This window comes from Dendrobium catenatum, unplaced genomic scaffold (assembly GCF_001605985.2).
Source record: "Dendrobium catenatum unplaced genomic scaffold, ASM160598v2 fragScaff_scaffold_1482, whole genome shotgun sequence".
Classification (NCBI taxonomy): domain Eukaryota; kingdom Viridiplantae; phylum Streptophyta; class Magnoliopsida; order Asparagales; family Orchidaceae; genus Dendrobium; species Dendrobium catenatum.
Window position 1 is genome coordinate 2,215,613 of NW_021319944.1, and position 15,592 is coordinate 2,231,204.

The following is a 15,592-nucleotide window of genomic DNA, read 5'->3' on the forward strand; positions in this document are numbered from 1 at the left end:
AAAAAAAAATCTCCTGGATAATTATTAATTAATTTATTCCGTGGCTTGGGACGACCGAAAAATCTGTTCGGCTCAATAAATTTTCTATCCCCTTGGCGGAGGCGTCGTCTCCATTCAATTGGGCTCTCGCTCTCTTCTGCGCGCTCGTAGCATTTCCTGCCATTATCTCCAAAGTTCCGATGGCAAAGGATCCAATTAGCGTTCTTGTAACCGGTGCCGCAGGTTCGTGATTTCACCTTTCCTTTGCTTTGCAGATCTACATCGATTGGATCCCTTTCCATACTGGTTTAATCTCATTGATAGGTCACGGATCCTGCAGTAACTAAGTTTTTTTATTTTTATTTTTCGTCAAAAAAATTTCTCTGGATCGTTTACATCTTTGATGATCCAGGTGATAGTCGTTCAGTCTGGCGTAGCTAATCTAGATTCACGGGCCTATCGTGCGCCTGATTAATGCTAGAGTTTAGTTAATTACTTATAGTTGGATGTTTCCATGAACAGAAACTCTGTTTAGTTAGTGGGTTTGTGACTGGTGATTTTACTAAGGCAGCTGTGATTATCGTGGTTCCTAATTTCCTAGGCCCCGATCTACTGTTCTAAGTTATCTTCATATTATATTGATGTTTGCTAGCTTGATTCTGACATAAGCGCAAAATATTGTGATTATTTTGAGTTGATGCGGGTCAATGATGAACACTGATTACTAGCAATCTTGCTCGGAAATGCACGACTATTTTTCTCGAAGGGAAATATGTGAAAACCTACCCATGGTTTATCCCTTTAATGGAAACAAATTCTTTTTTAAATTTGATGTTGAAGTATCCATATTTGAAAGTCAACTAAATTAATTATTATAATACTAACTTTATTATCTTCTTAACCTTTTACCTCATCACTTTCATCCACTTTGGATTTTTCCATGACTTACTATGCTGAGGGTTAAGAGTTTGTTTTTGCTTGCATGGAATCCTATGCTAGTAAACTTGCAGACATGAATCCCATGAATACCGATAGCATTTGTCAAGAAAGATCCTTGTAGGATCCCTAATGAAATTGTCAATCCCACACATGTTCCATTGCACGGAACTTATGTGTCTTATGCCATCAAGGTCTAATGCATGGGATCCTTGGGCTAGGATTTTTGTTCCTTGCTCCTAGAGTTTTTTTTTATCCTCTTGTTTGGTTTATGCAACTAAAAATCATATAATCTAGGCACTTTTTTAGGATAACTCAAACATTTACGACTAGGCTATAGGCAACTTGGGTATGAATGCTTGGTTTGCATCATATCAGGTAAACTTACCTCAATTGCAATTTTGGAAGAAATACATAAGTTTGTATGGTTGTACCATACATAGGCATCACTGGTTGAGCTCCTTCCATATTCGGGTGGTTGATTTAGGAAGATTATATTGGCAATTATGTATGATTCAATAATTATTTGTTTCTTTATTGAGAAATCCTATATAGATCTATAAATAGGGATAGTTTTGTCTAATAAAATTAAAGCTTTTCCCTTTCCAACCCTCTGAATTTAACATGGATCAGAGCCTTTATTGCCTTGGCTGGAATTCTAAGTTTTTTTTTTTTACTGCCGAACTTTCTAGAGGGAAGGCCAGGCCTTCCCTTCATAAATGAAAATGAGCGAGTTTCTGGCTTGTTCGTTCCTGCGTATGTCCAACCAAGAGGAGAGAGATTGCATCATTTTGCAGTCTTTACATTCGATCAAGAAAGACGAGCGTCTCGTGAATCCCTCTTGTGTGCGTGCAACCAAACGGGACGAGGGGGCGTGCGACCAAACCAAGTGGGCTCATGCGTCCTTGAAGCTTTTCGCATGCGGTAGCCTCCTCTCGCTGCGTCTGGGGAAGAACCAAGAGGAGCCAAGTAAGAGCTTGTGTCTGGACGAGAGACCATGCAACTACACGGGACGAGAGACTGTGCGTCTGAATAGTTTTTGTCTCGCCCTCGAAATTTCTCGTGTCCTCCACATCTACATCAAATACTGCCGGCATGCATGCTTCCATAGGTTCCCACCATCGGCCTTCATTGTCGGAATTATGAGGAATACATGTTTCCACCACTGGCCTTCATTGCCGGAACTTTGAGGAATATTGCTCCTTCCACCAGCCTTCATTGCCAAAATTTTGAGGAATACAAGTTCCCACAGCCAGCCTTTATTGGTGGAATTATGAAGAAAACAGGTTCCCACCATTGGCTTTCACTACCAAAATTTTGAAGATATTGGTTCCCACTACAAGCCTTCATTACTGGAATTCTAAGGAATACATATTTCCATCACCAAACTTCATTGCCAGAATTTTGAGGAATACTGGTCCTTCCACCGACCTTCATTGTCGAAATTCTATGGAATATTAGTCCTGCTCTTTTGAGCATCCAAGTCTGAGAAGAGATAGAGCGGGAGGGCTCCTCTTGCGTGTGACGTCCAAAGTTGACTGAAAACTCTTGCTTGTGTCTGGAAAGAGTTGAGAGTTCCCTCTCATGTGGGGGTAGGGACAAGCAAGAGTGCAGGATCTGCACTCTCTCTTACGATCAGAGGGATCAGAGGCCTTGCGTGCACATGTACTGGCTGATCGAACAAGTGTCTGTTCAGGTGGAGTCAGACGACCTTGGATGGAGGAGAATTGCATGCCGACTATTGAGTCGCTTGAAACATGTTTTTTTGTTGCTATCCTTGAAGCTTGCCGCAACCCTAAAAACAAAATTTTTCCTACTGCCAAACCTTCATTGACGGCCTTCCCTTGTGGTTGTTATCCTATCTATAACCAATATAAACTTCATTGTTGACTTGCTTAATAGAGCCTTCATTGTTACCATTTGCCATTGTAATGTCTGAAGATAATTTCTCCAAAAAATTTTACCAAATGAAGGACTTTATGGTGCACCAAGGAACTTGATTACTCTACTTTTCTGGGATTAATTACCTTGATGGGAATAACTTATTTGTATTTCTTAGCTTGAGGGGAAGTGCTAAAATCCAAGTCGTCCCCTGACACTTGATCCCACGGTCAGGATGGGAATTTGTGGAGGGCTCACTTGGATCATGTCGATTTCAGTTAAATCCCATCTGTCCCTTGACACTTGATCCCATGGTCAGGATGGGAATATGTGGGAGGCTCACCTGGATCACACCAATCTCTATTAAATCCCAGCTGTCTCTTGACACTTGATCCCATGGGCAGGATGAGAATCCGTGGGAGGCTCACCTGGATTATGCCGATCTCCTTCCACATTCAGGTGGGTGATTTAGGAAGGATTATATTTAGGCAATTATGCATGATTCTATAATTATTTGTTCTTTATTAAGATATCATGTTTAGATCTATAAATAGGGATATTTTTTGTCTAATAAAATTAAGTTTTTTCCTCTCCAATTATCTGAATTTAACAGAAACTAAAATGATATTGGGTTCATGGTCTTGTCAATGTAATTCTTATGCAAGATCTCTTTTGGTTTCTTGCATTTTCCGATTTGCACTAAAATTAATGGGAGTACTGTTTGGGGTACTTTTCTATTTTTTTCTCATTTCTAGTAGCTCTCTCATCACCTTTTTGTTAACCCTTCTCTTATAATTTAATCATGGTAATAGAACTTTATTTTTGTTTAGCAACTTTGTTATTGTATTGTTAATATGACTAATTGCTATTATAACCATGGTTTAAAATTGCGCAATATGAGGCTCGCCTTTGCGCAATTCCAGTAAAAAACGCCTCGATGCTTACGCCTCGAGTTTTTTTTATGAGGCTTGTGCTTCAACTGGATTAAGGCCCGCCTTGAGGCCCTCCTCGCCTCATTGGCTTGAGACTTACGCCTCACGCTATATATATTAAAACTTACATAAATCTTAAATTAAATACCCGACATTGGACTCTATAGGGGAGGAGGAAGGGGAGAGAGCAATTCACCATAATGATGATTCAAATGAAGAACCCCTTAGTGATGACAGTGCTGATGACTTATGAGTTCTTATGTGATATGTCATTGCTATTTATTTTTGGAAATTAGAATTATATGTTAATGAAAAGAATACTTGGATTTGGAAAAGATAGAATTTTGAGTTGAACTATATTTCATGTTGTCTTATTATTGAGATATTTTGATTTCACTTCATATCTTATGCTTTTTTATGTTTTATATTATTCACTCATTAGTATATAAAAAATTTATCATTTTATGTTTACACAATCTTTTGATTTTGAGGCTTACGCCTCAAAACGCCTTGAGACTTACGCCTCGCCTCACTAACGAAAAACGCCTCAATACCCGAATACGCAATTTTAAACATTGATTATAACAATCATTAATTGTTCAATTTTTAACTTTATTTGCAATATGATTTCTTAATTAGTTAATTTCTTGGTCGTAGTGAATAATTAGCAACATTTAATGTTAATTGAACTTATTGTTTTTTGCTATATTCAATCATGCAACACATGATTACTGTCTATTATTTTTATCTGTATATGGCATATTTTAAGTAATTGCTAACATCTATATTGGAAAGGAATCATTGCATTAAATATTTTGTTTTGATCTTTTATAATGTATGATCATATAATTATTAAAAATGTGTGATTACGTTTCTAATTAAATGCTCTACTATCTATCTAATCCCTTAAATCATTGTTTGATTAATCCATACATTTTTCCTTGTTGTATAAAAACTTTAAGTAGGGAGTTTTTTAGGATTAAAAATAGTTATTTCTTAGTTTTGTAAAGCAAGTTTGAAAACTATTTGAATTTACTATTTTAGATAATTTTAAATCAAAATTTAAATTTGATTAGATTTAAAATAACCTCCTTGGTATTATGTAAATAAGAATACATTATGTATGCCATGCATGGATTAATATCTTTAGTGAAGCATCGACGACTAGATTTGAATAGTTTAGCAAGATTTGTGAAGAGGAGCTATCTGTTGTAAGTAGGGGTGGATATTCATAAACAACATATGTTAAGCAAGATAATTGTTCATGTTTTTTGTTGTTGAAGTAAATAATTTGAGTTGAAATAAGATTTTTCAGATTGTTTGCTAATGAGTTGAACATGAACAAGAAACCCATTCGATAATATTAGGCTTGATAAGAGTTCATTATTAAAAAATATTAAGTTGGTGTATATATGTATACATAAGCATAAAATTCATTTTACTTATGCATTTTATTATTAAATCCATTGAATATATTCAAGAAAACATATATTTAAAGTTTTATGGATCTTAATGGATATGTTATTATAAAAAATCATAAATTTAATTTTCATGCAAACAAATTCATAAGTTAAAAATGGAGAAAATGATCAAAATGATCCATAAACTCTTTGTGAGGGACCAAATTGTCCCCAATTATTTTCAGGGACCAATTTGGTCACTCAACCCCTCCAAATGGGACTATTTTGGTCATGCCATCAATTTTAAACAGAAAAGTAAGATGGACAGGAGGGTATTATCGGAGCAAGCAAAGAAGAAGTGCACAAACGGAGAAAGATGGCTACCTTCGCAACGAGCAAGCACTTGTCATCGTCGTTACTTCCGATCGCAATCGATTTGGCTGAAGAAGGGCGCAATTGGAAGAAAGATGGCTACGTTCGCAACGAGCAAGCTCTCGTCATCGTCGTTACTTCCGATCGCAGTCGATTTAGTCGAAGAAGCACGTGATGGGAAGAAAGATGGCTACCTTCACAACGAGAAGGCTTCGGTCATCGTTGTTATTTCTGATCGAACAGACGAATGATGAAGTGTGATTTCAGATCCGACAGGAAGGAACGTCTTCGAAGGAGGCAAAGAACTTATTTAGCTAGTCGTTCAAAACTCTACACGTCACGTGAAGGAGGTGAAGTCGAAGAGCAACGAATAGTGGAGAAGGGGTAAAGAAAAGTTAAAAAATTAATTTAGAATATAATAAATAAATAAATAAATAAATAAATAATTATTTACTTAAATTAGTTGATAATTAATTTAAATTTTAATTATATTATTTATATTAATTATTTTGTAACAATAATTAGAATTAATAATTATAAATATAATAAACAACCCTTAAGAGTTGTTGAGAGTTGAGAAAAGAAAAGTTTAATTTTTATTATTAAAGAAGTTATGTATAATTACTAAAACTAAAATTATGTATAATTTTTTTATTAAAGAAAAGTTTAATAAACATTTTTACAAAAATTATAATCCTAAAAAATTACATTTATTAAATATTTTAATTAAAAAAGATTAAATTACCCTTGTACTTAACACCATCAATTTTACCATTAGATGGCAGGACTAAAAAAGTCTCATTTGGAGGAGTTGAATGACCAAATTAGTCCCTCAAAATAGCTGGGGGCTATTTTGATCCCTCACAAAGAGTTGAGAGACAATTTTGATCATTTTCTTGTTAAAAATGTGTTGATTGACTTGATAATCATCAGATACAAGATTTTTAGCTTTTCAACATACTTGAGCTTGTTATATTTGTCTCCATAGTTTACAAGTTCTAACTTGTTTACACTCCTACCTGTGGGAAATATGATTGGGGAAGTGAGGAAAATAATTGAAGAAGAAAAGAAAGAGAAGAGGAGAGAAAAAAAAATAATGGAGGAAATATGATTGGGGAAGCCATAAAATTTTTATCGATACCATAAAGATATGGATCCGTTCATTTTTTTTTTTTTGGATTTTTGAAGTGGGTAGCTTTTGGTATTTCTTTATTCATCTCCTTTGAGTTATTCTTTATTTGGTTGACTTGAGAAATTTAAGCCTTCTCTTTCATGTTGACATTAAGAGTACTTAATTTTGGGGAATAGTGTTTTCTTCCACCCCTCATTTGCACTTGTGTGGTTTCTCTTTGGTGAAATGAATCATCTATTCTTTTCCATGAAAATGAGTTTTTTGTATTTGTGATGCTTGGTCATTTTTAATTCCACTTTATATATATCATCGCTTTTTTTCCTACTTTGGGCTTTCACATAAAAGTTAGTGTTTTACTGACAATTTATATTGGAGCTTGATGCGTAATATAATGGCTATAAAGTTTGAGATCTAAACGTTGTAGGATTGAAATTTTTTAGAATTTGGAGAATCAAGATTTATGGTAGTCTAATCCAATAGGAACTTGTGATGTCACTTATACAGCGTGCAAACATGCTTGAGATCATGGTTGAATAATATAATATAGATGTGGATTATAAGTTCTTTCTTTTATAGCAATAAATTTTGCAAATAAGGTCTTGATAGGGTCTTTGAGGAAATAACCACGAAGGTGTTGTGGTTGTTGCACATGATCAAAATCATCTCTAAAAATTTTATTACAAATACTTGCTACAAATGCAGGAAGGTATGCCAATTAAACCATAATGAGTTTAATTCAATTATTTTGGATTGTGGAATATTGATGTGATTGATGATTGGTAATAAGAATAAAAAGTTTCTATTATTATGGTCTTTATCTTTCACTAATAGGTATTTTCATGACACAATGTTGCATGGAAGATATACAGTCAGATTACATGATGTTAAGAATTAACTTTTTTTTGAAGATGTAGTTGCTAAGCTTAAGGTGTTAGGAGATAAAAAGCTACCTTAGGGATTGTTGGTTAGGGGGAGATCTTCTAAGAAGGATATATTTTTAATCATGATAAGATTAATTTTCATGGTATGGTCAAGGAAATTACTTGCATCAATTATTAGAAGAAATGATGGTAAGGGAAAATCCCCGTGTTTTTAAAAGGGTGTAAGCATTCGAATGAAAACTATAATTAGGACAAGTCATTTGATGCTTGTTGTTATAGATTGGTCTAATTCAATTATAAGTTATACTTTTTTTTTAGGATTAATAGAGTTCATAGCACTAATTGGTGGATTTTAGATTCAGCTTGCTCATAGCATATGTTCTTTAATAAGGAGTTATTTTCCACTCATAAGCTGTGTTTGGTTGGCTATATGCAAATGAGAAACAACTTGGTGTGCAAGATAGTTAATTATGAAATTGTGAACTTGGGGGTGGATGATGATGTGATTAAGATATTGGATGATGTTTTGGCATGTATTGGATGTGAGAAAGAATTTGATATCTTTGAGTGCACTCAGTGATGCATGATGCATTTTACAAGAGATGTTGAAGTTCTAAGGTTTGGGTGCACACTACAGGAAAATCGCGTCTTTTCGGCGGAAAAAAACTGAATGTTCAGGCGGATTTCAAAAATTTCCGGCAAAAAAAGTTGCGATGGTAATTTGAGCGTTGGAAAACTTTTCCGTCGTAAAAAAATCCGCCGGAAAATTTTTCCGGCGGAATTTTTTCTGGCGACGGTCCGGCGGAAAAACTCCGCCAGAATAACTTAAAATCAATTAAAAAAAATATTTACTACCCCCAGCCCGTTCCCCACGCTTGCCCAGCCGCCTTGTCCCGCGAGCACAGCCCGTGCCCGCAACTCTCCACGCACCCAGGCCGCCCGGCCCACCAGGCCAGCCCGAACGGGCCCCGCCAGACTGCCCCCGCGCGTCGCTTCCATGGTTCGAACCTTGAACCTGTTGAAAAATTTTGAAGGAGTCTTCCGCTTTGCTGCATTACAAAAAATGATATAATCTGATCTATATTATATTTAAATCATAGTAGCAATAATAAAATCTAATAAAAAGAAATAAATAATAAAATTAATAAATAAGCCATTCAATTAATTATTAATTAAAATAAGTTATTAAATCAATATTTAATTGATTAGTAGTTTAATAACTTATTTTAATTATTTAATTAAGAATAAATTAAAACAAAAATTAAAGTTATTATAATTAAGATATATTATTAAATTATTAATTAATTAAAATAATTAATAATTAGTAATTAATTAAATGAGCTATAAAATTGTTAATCATTTAAATTGCAAAAATAGTTTTTTAGAAATTAGTAAAATTCAAAATCTGTCTGAAAGTCCGCCGGAAACAAATTCGTCGAAAATCAGGCGAAAAACTCGCCGGAAAAGCTACAAAAAACATGTCGAAAATATTTCATTGTAATCCGTCGGAAATACGCCGGAAAATCCGCCGGAAAATCCGTCGGAAATACGCGATTTTCTTGTAGTGGCACTAGTTATCATGAAGGCAAAGAGAGTTAGTAGACTTTGTATTTTGCTGGATGCAACCTCTAGTTAAGCTACTTTAATTTCATCATTCATGTTGGAACACTTTACACTATTATTTACGTATGAAAAGGTTATACTTTTTTTGGAAATAAACAAGGACAAAGTCGAGAGAGATTATTGGAGATGGTTTTATTGCAAAGTCTTCTCTAATAATAATAATAATAATTTTGAAGATTTAGAGGCATAATTTGTTATTTTAGATCATTGAGAATTAAAAGTTAAATTTGATTATATTAAAATAATTCCATAGTATCCTATAAATAAAGTGCCTTAGGTGGCCATGCATGGATTAACATCTTGAGTAAAGGGTTGTGGTTGGGCTTGAATAATTTGTTGTGAGTAGCAAAAGAGTTGATCGTTTTTAGAAATAGACTTAGTGAAGAGAGAAATAGGAAGAGGATGCAAATAAAATTCATTTTTATAATGGTGGAACACTATCTCAATGAACTGAAAGCACTGTTGAGTGTGAAAATTGCACCAGATGCTCTCTTAAGGAGTTTTGAAGTGAGTAATTTTTGATATTTTTCAATATTTTTTTTTTACATCTCTTACGTCATCCTCTATTTTGTAGACTTGAGGGGTTTGGAGCTTCTGTTTTGTGGTGAGGTTGTGTGTATTTCTGTTAGGGACTTTGTTACTTTATTTGTACATTTGTGCAAATTCTTTATTATGGATCAGATCCTCTCTCACCTCTCATAGCTGTAGGCTTGCTTTGACCAAATCATATAAATTTTGGTATCTTTGTTGTGGTTGACCCTTTTGGTATTATTTTGTTGTTCATAGTATTCACTCATAATTGGTGCTTTCACATAAAGTTTGGGTGTTTTTTGTGACGACTTGTTTTAACAGAGTAACTACATTTTAGACATTGGCTGAAACCAGCCATTCCCTTGGCATTTTAGTTCTCTTGAGCTAGCAGTTTTTTAGAGTTTAGAAACTTTGTTACATCCTCCAAGCTATCATTTTATCCTCTATTTTTAATCATGGCTGTGTTTATTGAATTTTAAAATCTGGTTTTGATTTAGGGCATACATCAAAATCCACTCGGCATTTATAAAGGAAGCAGAAAACTCTGCTTCTGGTTTATGAACCTAAGACTACGAGCTCTAGCTCATTTGATTGAATCCGACAGTTCTTTTTTATCTTCTGTAGAGCTTTATCCTAAAATATCAAGCAACACCGTTGTCGGGTTGTGAACTATCATGCACTGGTATTTAGCCATGGCAGTTTCATTACTGATCACCAGCATGTTAGACCCTAAAATGGGTGTATAGCCTTTTGGCTTGGTGGGCTATAACGTTTATTGTCTTTTCAACTTTCCAGTCGTGTAAAGTTTCTGGACTAGTAATAAGAATATTTCATTCAAAGTGCCTCTTATAAAGATTATTGAGGAACTCCTAAGGAAATTTCTTCGTGCTCCAAATGGAAATAGCTTGTCTGTTTGATAACTATTTTATAAAAAAGATCATTGTTTAGATATAGCTTTCTTTTATTTTAATATTTTGTTTTTTTAGTTGCAGCATGTAGTTTTTTCTTATCTTGAATCTTGAACAACAAATTTGTAGGGCAAATTGGGTATGCTCTTGTACCGATGATTGCTCGGGGTGTAATGCTTGGTCCTGACCAGCCTGTTAGGTTGCATTTGCTTGACATTCCACCCGCTGCAGAAGCTCTCAATGGCGTTAAAATGGAGTTGATTGATGCTGCATTCCCACTCCTTAAGGGTAATTTGTTGCTACCTGAAATTCAGTATTCTTTCCCAGCATAGTTTTTTTCTCTCTTAAAATATTTGTCATCAAAGATTGTTTGAAGGTATGTTCTAATGTTTATTTTACAGGAGTTGTTGCTACAATTGATGTTATTGAGGCTTGCACTGGAGTCAATATAGCTGTGATGGTTGGTGGGTACCCAAGGAAGGAAGGTATGGAAAGGAAGGATGTGATGTCAAAGAATGTATCTATCTACAAGTCACAAGCTGCAGCCCTTGAACAGCATGCAGCAGCCGGCTGCAAGGTTCATTTTTTTAATTTTTTTCCTTTTTGGATGCAAAATTTTTGATGCTTTAGCTATGCTTTCTCTTCTTTCTAGTGGCTTCGTCTAGAAATTTACAAGGCTTTGGCTTATTGTCATCTTGGCTGAAGTCTATTGATCTTTTTAATGCCAATTATTTGTGGCCATTCTTTGGACTCTCTTTATTTCCGTGGTAGAAGTACTGATTTAACAATAATTATATGCGAAGTTAGCTTTTTATGATGATACTTTATGGTGTACTTTTCTGTAGGTCTTGGTTGTGGCTAATCCAGCCAATACCAATGCCCTCATATTGAAGGAGTTTGCTCCATCTATACCGGAGAAGAACATAACTTGTTTGACACGGTTAGATCACAACAGGGCACTTGGTCAGATTTCTGAGCGACTAAATGTTCAAGTCAGTGATGTTAAGAATGTCATTATATGGGGGAACCATTCATCTACTCAATACCCTGATGTAAGCCATGCTACGGTGAAAGCTCAACATGGTGAAAAGCATGTCCGCGAACTTGTTGCTGATGATGAGTGGTATGAATAATACATAAGATACTGTTAGGTTTAGTTTGTTTCGTTATTAGTGTTTGGAAGTATTAAATCTCAATTGTAGGAGTTGCATTGAAGTGAATTGGCATTTGCTTGTTTTGCAGTAGCTCATTTCTTGTGTTTGTTTGGATTTTAAGAGGTTTTATTTTTACCCTCTCATATTAATTTTGTATTATTTTATTATTATTAAAAGTATAAGTAATATTTTAGTTTATCATTAGTATTATTAAAATCAAAAAGCAAAACTGAACATGTCTTTATATCCTTCTAGATTGAAGCACACTTCTTACTTTTTTTGGAGATAATTTTCAAGAAGTTGAAATCTATTCCACCACTTTCAACAAACGTTTAAACATTCATCTTGAAGTGAAATTCAATCACTTTGGACACTTACAGTGAACCAAACTAGCGCAACCCGTGCATAATGGTTGTCTTGTGGGTACTGTTTATAGCGTCAAGGAAATCAAGCAATTATGACGCTGCCAATACACTCATGGAAATTTCTTGTGCAGGCTGAGAGGAGAATTCATTGCAACTGTGCAACAACGTGGTGCCGCTATCATCAAAGCTAGGAAACTCTCGAGTGCACTCTCTGCTGCAAGTTCGGCTTGTGATCACATTCGTGATTGGGTCCTTGGGACCCCAGAGGTCATTTTCTTAAGCTGATTCCTTTATTTCCCATACAAATTTATGACACTTCTCTCAATGCAGGCAACTTGGGTTTCCATGGGTGTATACTCTGATGGATCTTACAATGTACCAGCTGGGTTGATTTATTCTTTCCCTGTGACATGCCGTGATGGAGAGTGGTCTATTGTTCAGGGTATGTTTAATTATTCTGTGAATTCTCTAATTAATTACGTACCTGATTTCTGTTGTGTGATTTCTTTTAGTCAATAATTTGTTGTATAGTTCAATGTTATTTTCCTTTTCTGAAGCCTTGAGCTAAAATGTCCGAGAAAAATGAGTCTTTATTCCTGAAGAATTTGCGATAGGAACGGCTGACTACAAGCTTTGATTTATTAACAAAATGGGCCGTTTTTCATCTGTGTATGAATTTAAGGTATGAGAACTCATAATTCATGCTAGGTCCTATAAAGAAAGGGTTGGAAATCCCATCCTTTTAGCAAAAAGTAAAAATATATGGTTCTTAGGATTACATCGGTTTTGTTCATCTCCCAACTCTGATCAATTAAGTTTATGAAACCTTTAAAGCTAGATGAGGGGTTATTGGTTGATATAGATCAGGATTAAACATCGCATTGCTCAATCCTGTTTAGGTATGTAGAAGCTGATTCAGGCTGAATATCTAGGCTAAGCCTAGATTTTGTTTGCTTGAGCTAAGCATATTTAAATATGATTTCAATAGCATGATACTTTCTTCGAATGGACCTTAGATAAAGTGATGTTTAAGATGAATATGTTTTGTATTGGAATGAAATTCTATTCTCGTAGCAATATTATTAAAATATTATGCTCTTTTTATTAGTCATTCAAGATATTCTTTAGAATGATCATTTTATAGAGAATGTTGGACTTCCTATTGTATGGAGTCTTTACTTTGATGTATAGGGAGGTGGTGGCCTAGCCAATGCAAGTGGCAAAAGGAGATGTGATGAAGTTTGAAAAATGGAGAATTGATATTTTATTATTTATAAGAATAATAACTTGAAAACATCTCCCAATGATGTAATATCAAGTTTAATGCTTCTCGTTTTAATATACATTAATTAACCATCTAGCTAGGTAGAGAGAATTTTTGCTATATGTTAAGAGAGTTTAGAGTGGCGAAGTAGTCACAGATTTTGCTGTGGACATATTGAATCTGTTTAATGCTTTCTTAATAGAATTAGCTGAGATAATTTGAACGTACTAATCGGTTTGTCCGGAGTATTTCTCATCCCAAGAATTTTACTTACATTCCTAAGTCATTCAACGTACTAATCAATTAAGCTTGAGATAATTTCAATATATTTTAAATTTGAACCCGCTTAACTATTTCCTAGTGATACAATTTTAGTTCTGGTGCATACCATACATAGCCTGCTTTAGTAAAACCCAAATGCTGAAGCATAAGCAACGTTGGCTGTATTTTATGTCTTTTATTAGTTTAATCTATTTTCTATTCAATATAAAGTCTTTCTGTGCCTTTATTTAATTTTCTTTTATTTCGTTTAGTATATTTATTTTTTATTTTTAGTTTATGCTATATGTTCATACTTGTTCAGGACTCTCAATTGATGAATTCTCAAGGAAGAAGCTGGATGCGACGGCTGAAGAGCTTACCGAGGAAAAGGCTCTGGCGTACTCATGCCTCTCATAAATTATCCCTGAGTCGCCATTCAGCAAGTCAGGTTTTGCACCGTTGAATTTTGAATAAAATAGACTTTTTACTGAAACAACTGGTTTATAAGTTGTTGAACTGCCACCAGTTTTTATTTTCCCTGTGAGATTATGAACTATATATTTATTGTATTTTGATGCACACTGTTGCATACCAGTGAAGGGCGGTGGGCTCTCAGGTGGTAAAAAATGTGTTATCTTTTTAAAACTTACTCTAACCAGACCCTTTACATGGGAATAATGTCATTTTTTCTGTTTGGCACCTCTGGACTAATTGGCCGGTTTTGATCGATAAAAGTATGTGTTACAGGGTGATTTTCTGTAATGTTTTTAGAATATTCTTTGAATAGTTTTTTATTTGAAGGTTTCTTAATATCTTTAAAAAGATCAATACAGTTTTAGATCAGATCAATTGATGACTATATAATAGAGAACAATCACTAAGTTTCAATTATACTATAATTGGAAAAAAAAAAAAACCTTAAAAGAATATTCAAAAGTTAAAAGCCATCCAGGAAAATAAGTTATTAATCAAGCATGAAACAATCAAGTCCAAAAGCAGATTACAGGAGGGATTTCTTACCAGGCTTTCTACTGTTTACTGTTATTTATTTATTTTCTTATAAATTCGTGATCTATCAATGGCTAAAGGTGGTTTTGGCAATCTTTTTTCCGTTAAAATGTATAAATTTTTTTTCTTTTTTCAGTTACCGAAGATTGTTACTTCAATTTATTGCATAAAATGATGCTAATTACCTTAAATAGATGAATTGTGTGTTGTTTGGAATCGTGTTTAGAATTTCATTACAATTACGGCAATTTTGCATTACTTAATATTGTTAACGATATCTGCAATTATAGAAAAAATTGGTACCTAATTGTAATCCTTTTTGTTATTAGTCTAAGCTGTTTCAACAGGTATAGGTCTTTTCATTTTATCCAAATAGATTTTTTGACATTATTTTTTTCCCCCTGTTTTTATTTTATTTTTAGTTAGGGGCTAGTTGGTTGCAAGTGATTATAATTTAGATATATTTTAAATACAACAACAACATCAAGTCTTTATTCCACTACGTGGGGTCGGCTACATGAATCCTTTTTCTCCATTGTGTTCTATTAAAAGTCAAATTCTCGTTTAAATCAAATATAAATTTGGAAGAATTTTTCTTTTTATTTTTTAATATTTCAGTAATGAGAAATATCTAATTAATTTTTATCAATATTAAATACCAACATAAATAAATCTATTTATCCAATCATAAATATACATTTGTATTCATTACTTATAAAAAAATATATACAATAGCTTGGAGTTATACAATCGCAACATACAATATATCTGCTTCGACTATAAAAGAATAATTAAATAAAATAATAAAAAAATTTTGGAGAATCCAGTAACCGTTCATTCTCACACTTTGGATCATCTTCCATGTTCTAAAATTATTTAAACTACATCTAACGGACTAAAAGGCCTAGTAGGTTATTAAATCTTACAATTAAACTCAAAGTAATCATTCATCTCTTATGGGAGGC

At 34.0% G+C, this 15,592-nt stretch overlaps 1 protein-coding gene across 1 annotated transcript; it reads left to right on the forward strand.

Annotated features, from left to right (window-relative positions):
* The first annotated feature begins 62 nt into the window (after nt 1–62).
* LOC110115786 (malate dehydrogenase) lies at nt 63–14,318 on the forward strand. Its single transcript, XM_020849155.2, has 7 exons — nt 63–222; nt 10,705–10,863; nt 10,977–11,152; nt 11,421–11,698; nt 12,226–12,361; nt 12,425–12,536; nt 13,942–14,318. Exons 1-7 carry the CDS (start codon nt 180–182, stop codon nt 14,034–14,036), a joined length of 999 nt encoding a protein of 332 aa, XP_020704814.1. The 5' UTR covers nt 63–179; the 3' UTR covers nt 14,037–14,318.
* The last annotated feature ends 1,274 nt before the right edge of the window (nt 14,319–15,592 follow it).